The 7,031-nt window shown below is 47.8% G+C and overlaps 1 protein-coding gene and 1 long non-coding RNA gene across 5 annotated transcripts in view; one reads left to right on the forward strand and one right to left on the reverse strand.

Annotated features, from left to right (window-relative positions):
* Nucleotides 1-7,031, reverse strand: part of Gusb (glucuronidase beta) — a 16,521-nt gene that overhangs the window by 6,266 nt on the left and 3,224 nt on the right. For all 3 annotated transcript variants that reach the window (XM_031338100.1, XM_031338102.1, XM_031338101.1), the window contains exons 4-9: nt 6,431-6,573; nt 5,844-6,031; nt 4,935-5,078; nt 4,541-4,719; nt 4,304-4,450; nt 1,196-1,280 (exon numbers count right to left, since the gene is read on the reverse strand). In XM_031338100.1, the coding sequence (XP_031193960.1) occupies nt 1,196-1,280; nt 4,304-4,450; nt 4,541-4,719; nt 4,935-5,078; nt 5,844-6,031; nt 6,431-6,573 (886 nt within the window). The remainder of the gene's footprint in view (nt 1-1,195; nt 1,281-4,303; nt 4,451-4,540; nt 4,720-4,934; nt 5,079-5,843; nt 6,032-6,430; nt 6,574-7,031) is intronic.
* LOC116068490 overlaps nt 5,072-7,031 on the forward strand; it is a 2,612-nt gene continuing 652 nt past the window's right edge. For both annotated transcript variants that reach the window (XR_004109604.1, XR_004109603.1), the window contains exons 1-2: nt 5,072-5,135; nt 6,359-6,473. This is a non-coding gene — a long non-coding RNA (uncharacterized LOC116068490). The remainder of the gene's footprint in view (nt 5,136-6,358; nt 6,474-7,031) is intronic.

Below are 7,031 nucleotides of genomic sequence, written 5' to 3' on the forward strand. Positions count from 1 at the left end.
AAAAAAAAAAAAAAAAAAAAAAAAGCACCGGCTGCTCTTCCAGGTTCAATCTGCAGCTCACAGCAGTCCGTAACTCCAGTTCCAGGCATCTGACACCCTCATACATGCAGGCAAAACACCAATGCACATAAAATTTAAAAAGAAAAAAAAAATTGCCACGTCTAGCTAGCTAGCCTCCAGTGTCACCCAAGCATGTCTTTCTAGAACCAAAGCTCAACTTCAAAGCTGCCACCCTTGGAACGATGAGGTCTTTTCAAGGGACCACAGACCCTCTCCAGGCTGTGGTGGCAGGTGGGAAGATGCAATCAGCAGAAAGCTGTAGAGGATCAGGTAGCGTCACTTGGTAAAGCACACTCTAGGTAAAGAGGCCAGGCATGGAGCGCCTAGCAAAGCCTTCAGAGTCCACACAGAAGAGGGCAAGCACCAGAACGGCCAGCACCTGGGCCTCACTACAACTTCTATTTCTTTGAAGGGTAAGTTCTAGAGACATAGAGAAGCCAGAGCTAACAAGGCCTCTGTTGTTATTTAACTATTATTATTATTATTATTATTATTATTATTATTATTATTATTATTTTGGTTTTTCTTTTTTTCTTTTTTCTTTTTTTTTTTTTTTTTTTTTTGGTTTTTCGAGACAGGGTTTCTCTGTGTAGTCCTGAAACTACACTCTGTAGACCAGGCTGGCCTCAAACTCAGAAATCCGCCTGCCTCTGCCTCCCAAGTGCTGGGATTAAAGGCATGTGCCACAACTGCCCGGCTTAACTATTATTTTTAACTATTTAACTATTTTAACTATTATTAGAAAATTCATAAATGAATGTTCCCCTTTTATATTTGCATCAGGAGGTGTCAGACCCCCCGGAACAGATGGCTATGAGTCACCATCATGTGGGTACTGGGAACCTAACTCTGGTCCTTTGTAAGAGCAACAACAAGTGCTCTTGACTACCGGGCCTTTTCTCTTGTCAGGGTTAAACAAGTACCTTGCCCTGGATGTAGCCCAGCCTCCTTGGGGTTAGCAGCCACACTGCCTAAGCAGTGTGAGTTCACAAGAAGTTAGTCCCTTTAACCAGAAGACCACGTGTGAAAATGGCTGGACTGGCCACTGCTGGTTCCTGTTAGTAAGCACAGGCCTAAAGGCCAAGCAGAGGCGTGGAATGTGGAGACTGTCCCCCCACCCCCTCTTCAGGCTCACCCCCAGGTCTGCATCATATTTGGCGTTGCTCACAAAGGTCACAGGACGGGTGAGGTCCAGGGCTTTGGTGTGGGTGATCAGTGTCCTGTCCATGGAAGGCAGAAGACAGGCTCATCAATCTGGGAAGGGCTCTCAGACCCGTCTCTCCCTTTCCTTCCCGTCATCCCCATCAGTGGTGGCTCACAGCTAACACAGTGGCTGTCTGGAGCCAGGAGAGCAGAGATGAATACAAACCGAAGTGGTGCTGGGTGGTGGTGGCACACGCCTTTAATTCTAGCATTTGGGAGGCAGAGGCAGGTGGATTTCTGAGTTCGAGGCCAGCCTGGTCTACAGAGTGAGTTGCAGGACACCCAGGGCTACACAGAGAAACCCTGTCTCAAAAAACCAAAAAAAAAAAAAGAAAAAAACAACGAAGTGGGGCAAGAAATAAAGGGGGTGTGGCTCCCTGTAAGGCTGTGGGTGGCGGTGCGTGATTATGATTTAAATTAAGAGTCAGGGAAGCCTCTTGAAGAAGTGAGTTCCAGGACAGCCAGGGCTACACAAAGAAACCCTGTCTCGAAAACAAAAAACAAAAAACAAAAAAACAAAAAAAAAAATCGAGCCAGGAGGAATGGAGAGGAGAGGACCCAAGAGAAGGGCTAGTCTAGGGTTAGAGTTTGGTTCCTGGGCCCTCCTCCCAGTCTCCACAGCACAGATCTCACCACTGAAGACTAATTTTTTTTTCTTTTACATCTTTTTGATTGTTACTCTTCTTATATGAAAGCTGTGTATTGCCCCTTGGACATAAGTCCTGAACCCGCCCTCTCAAAACAACTCCAAATTAGCAAAAGCCACTCTGGGATACTCCGACCTACCCAGTCCTGGCTTCATTCCCGCTGTCCCTTAACGAATGCATCTTCCTCACCACCTCCTCAAAAAGTCTGGGAGCCCAAAATACTACATGGAGTTTGAATGCAGCCTCAGCATGGAGAACAAGGAGTCCTCAACCTGTAGGTGGAGACTCCTTTGGCAAACCTCTGTCTCCAAAAATATTTACTTATTCATAACAGCAAAATTCCAGTTACAATGTAGCAATAAAAATAATTTTATGGTTGTGGGGGGTTGGGTCACCACAACATGAGGGCCGCAGTGTTAGGAAGACTGAGAACGGCTGACCAAGAAGCTTTGGCTGCCTCTGTGTGACAAGCAGTATGATTCATCCTGAAGGCTGTGACAGTCTCATGACAGATGAAGGACTGAGGCTGAAGATGGAGCTCAATGGTAGAGCACCCGCCCAGCATGCATAGGCAAGGCCCTGGACTGGATCCCCAGCACCAGAAAAGAACATTTAAAACATTTTGTCTCCCTGGGCGGTGGTGGCGCACGCCTTTAATCCCAGCACTTGGGAGGCAGAAGCAGGTGAATTTCTGAGTTCAAGGCCAGCCTGGTTTACAGAGTGAGTTCCAGGACAGCCAGGGCTATGCAGAGAAACCCTGTCTCGAAAAAAACAAAACATTTTGTCTCATTAGTTCCCACTGGGGCTAGAGAGATGGCTCCGTGGTTAAGAGCACTGACTGTTCTTCCCAGAGGTTCTGAGTTCAATTCCCAGCAACCACGTGATGGCTCACAACCATCTGTAACCACAACCAGAGTCTGATGCCCTCTTCTGGTGTATCTGAAAAGAGTAACAGTGTACTCACATTCATTAAATAAATAAATTAAATCAATCAATCTTTTTTTTTTTTTTAATTCTTTTTGTTTGTTTTGTTTTGTTTTTCGAGACAAGGTTTCTCTGTGTAGCCCTGGGTGTCCTGCAACTCACTCTGTAGATTAGGCTGGCCTCGAACTCAGAAATCCACCTGCCTCTGCCTCCCAAGGTCTGGGATTAAAGGCGTGCGCCACCACGGCCGGCTTAAGTTCCCTTTTATGGTGCTGGAGAGAAAACCCAGTCTTCCAGAGAGGACTTGGGCTCAATTCCTAGCACCCACACGGTAGCTTACAACAGCTATACCTTCAGTTCTTGGGGATCGGACGCCTTCAGGCCTCTGAAGATGATAAGGCCACATGTGGTACAGACATACATACAGGTAAAATATCTATACACATAGATATTTTTAAATCCCATTTATGTTCACATGCCTGTGTAATTCGGTTTTATATACACGAACCCAAAGCATCACAAAGTGCTTTCCTATAGTTTTTAGCATGTGTTTCCATCTAGAATGAAAGAATGAATGCATGCATGCATGAATGAATGCCAAGTGTGAGAGAGCACACTGCAGTCCTGGCACTGAGTAGGAGTCAGAGACAGGAGGAATAGGAATTCAAGGCCAGACTTAGCTATGTAGCAAACTTGAGACCAGCCTGTGCTATCTGAGATCTTGTCTGGAAAAAAAAAAAAATCAGAAAAGGAGCTAGAGAAATGACTCAGCCCTTACTGCAGAGCTCAGTGATTGGAGTTCAAGCCCAGGGACTTACATGGTAGAAGGAGAGGGCCAGTTCCTATAAGTTGTCCTCTGACCTCCACTTGTGTGCCATGGCATACACAGAAATAAACTAAAATTCAATCTCAAAAAAAAAAAAATCCACTTGGTGGATCATGTGTATAATCCCAGCACTCAGAAGCTGGGGTCAAAGGGATCAGTGCCAGTTTGAGCCAGCCAGGGAAACATAGCAAGACCCTGTCTCAAAAATTAAATTTAATAAAATTATATAAAATCCAAAGTTCTGCCGGGCAGTGATGGTAACACATGGCTTTAACCAGAGCCATAGGAAGGCAGAGGCAGGCAGATCTCTGTGGGTTCAAGGCCAGGCTGGTCCACAGAGCTAATTCCGGACAGCCAGGGCTACCCAGAGAAACCCTGTCTTGAACAAAACAAAACAAAACAAAATCCTACAGTTTGTGCGTATCAAAGGGAACTCTGGATTTCATTTCAAGTATGACTAGGAAGATCAATGGGTAGAAACCCCCTAATTTTGGTGGGTTGATTTGGGTTCCCAGAAGTGATGAAGGGGGTCCTGGCATCCACAGCACCTGTCCACCCGGTCCCGGCTGCCAATAGAGGTTGACTCAGGTCAAAGGGCTAAGGCCAGAGCCTCGACTCAGCCCAGGGGAGAAAGAGCACTCACTTGAAGTAATATGCGGCAGGTCTCATAGCAGAAGAAGGCTCATTGGCCACAGACCACATCACAACCGCAGGGTGATTTTTGTCCCGGCGCACCAGCTCCTCCATCACCTCTAGGTGGTGCCGAAGAGACTCATTGCCAAAACTCTGGCTGTGGAGCCAGGGAAGAAAGGGTCACCAAAGGCTCTAAGACAAGCTGGGGAAGCTGGGCAGTGAAGAGGGCGAGGGGGCGGGCACTCACGGTAGCACAATGCCCACACCGGGACACTCATCAATGACCACAATTCCATATCGGTCACAGAGCTGAAGTACCTCCTCCGCGTAGGGATAGTGGCTGGTACGAAAGGAATTTGCCCCGAGCCAACGGAGTAGGTTGAAATCCTTTACTAGCAGAGGCCAGTCGAAGCCTTTCCCACGGATCTAGGAGACAGCAGGGCTGCGTGACTTTCTACCCTTGTGACTGGAGAATGCGCACTTCCTTCTAAAGCTCGGCCCCTGGAGTCACCCCGCCCACCCTATTTAGGCTCACCACAAACCCCAGCACATGATGCTGTCTCCAGGGCACAGAGGAAGTGGAGGGAGATATTAGTGACTCCCAACATGCCACACAGGGATGCCACAGAGCTACAACTCACATCTGAATCCTCGTGCTTGTTGACTCCGTGGAAATAGAAAGGCTTCCCGTTTATGAGGAACTTGTTCTTTGTGACAGCCACTGTTCGAATCCCGACAGGGAGGGTGTAGAAGTCAGACACAGACTCAGCTGTTGTCACCTTCACCTAGGAGAGCCGAGGTGGCAGGCATGAGCACCCAGGTGGACTGAGCCTCACCCAACAGTAAGGATTCGCCCCATACCACGTAACACTGGAGTTTTTCTTTTTTAAATAGAGTCTCATGTAGCTCAGGCTCCCCTCATTCACTTGTAGCTAAGGATGACCTTGAACTCCTGATTCTCCCAAGTGCTAAGATCATAGGTAGGCATCTCTATACTGTTTGGTTTTGGTTTTTTTGTTTATGTTTTTGAGTTTGTTTTGTTTTGTTTTTTTCAAAACAGGGTTTCTCTGTGTAGCCCAAAGCTGGGCTCCCACGTATAGAGATCCATGTGCCTCAGCTCCCAAATTCTGGGATTAAAGATATGCGCCACCACAGCCTAGCTGGTTTTGGCTTGGTTTTGTTGGGAGGCGGGGGTTGATCAAAACATTGATTGTTTGAGACAGGGTCTCACTATGTAGCTCTGGCTGTCTTAGAATTCACTATGGAGACCAGGCTGACCTCAACTATTACTCATTTGATCCTATTCTCCAATACCCCCGGGGGCCTATGTACCCCACAAGCCTGCACTTGAGATGCAGAAATTACAGTCTCTTTCTTTAACCAGAACATGATCTCAGGGCCTACTCCTCACAGCTGGACTCTCCCACAAAGTGACAGAAAAAAGCCAGAAATCTCAGACAGTACCCACTTTAGCCACCTGTCCTGGATGCCTGCTGTCACCAGGTGGCAGCAAAGGACCTTCCTTAGCCCCAGTCCAACGTCACCATTACCTCCAAGGAGTAGAGGTAGGCTGGATGCTCATGCATTAGGTAAGGCCACCAGAGGTTGGCACCGGGCACCCGAAGCTGACCCTGGTCCTCTGTTCCATGGGCCACGACTTTGCCATCCTCATCCAAAAGATGCACTTCTAGATGATAATGTTCACTGCCCTGCACGGAAATCCAGTAGTTCACCAGCCCTGTGGGACAGAGACAGATATCACAGCAGTCCCAGAAGTTCATGTAGGCCCCAAGACAACGCTAGTGAACAACTGCTTGTCTTTTTTTTTTTCTTTTTTTTAAATTTTACTGTGCCAAGATTAAGGGTGGTACAATAGAGAGGAGAGAAGTGACCCAATATCTCCAGGGATGTCACTTTAGACAAGGCCCCACTTGTCATTGGTCCTCACTTCCTTGCAAAGGGAGATCCACCAGAAAGGTGTCAGCTTGGGCAGCCTGAGTCATGTCTTCTGAGGATAATGAGGCGGGGGAAGGCTAAAAGATCCACGAAGCCTTTTCCTCCTTAGGGGTTCTTCCTGTCGGGATTTGAGATCAAATGGACCCAGCCTAGCACAGAGCCTCCTGCAGAGACTCCTTACCGATGTCTTGGTCCACATCAGTGATCACAGTGATATCATCGATGTAAGTGGTCGGGGTGGTGTAGAGGACCACAGACCGATGCAGTCCCGCATAGTTGAAGAAGTCAAAGCTTATGTCCTGGACAAAGTAACCCTTGGGATACCTAGGGTGGGAAGACAAAGGTCCACTGTCTATGTGGCTTTTTAAATCCACCCTCTGTGTGTGTGTGTGTGTGTGTGTGTGTGTGTGTGTGTGTGTGTGTGTACCACAGTGCCCATGTGCAGATCAGAAGACAACCTCAGCAGGGCAGTGGTGGCGCACACCTTTAGTCCCAGCACTTGGGAAGCAGAGGCAGGGGGATTTCTGAGTTCGAGCCCAGTCTGGTCTACAGAGTGAGTTCCAGGACAGCCAGGGCTATACAGAGAAACCCTGTCTAGAAAAACAAAAAACAAAACAAAACAGAAGACAACCTCAGGCAACAGTTCTTGCCTTCTACCTCTAGACAGGGTCTCTAGATCTAGCTGGCCTGAGAACTTCCGGAAATCACTCTCCCTCCTAGCATTCAACCCCTGGTCTCCTTATCAGATCCAGGGCTAGAACCATTCTCCCTATGGGGAAGTC

The sequence above is a fragment of the Mastomys coucha genome, unplaced genomic scaffold (genome assembly GCF_008632895.1).
Source record: "Mastomys coucha isolate ucsf_1 unplaced genomic scaffold, UCSF_Mcou_1 pScaffold22, whole genome shotgun sequence".
In the NCBI taxonomy this organism is placed as follows: Eukaryota; Metazoa; Chordata; class Mammalia; order Rodentia; family Muridae; genus Mastomys; species Mastomys coucha.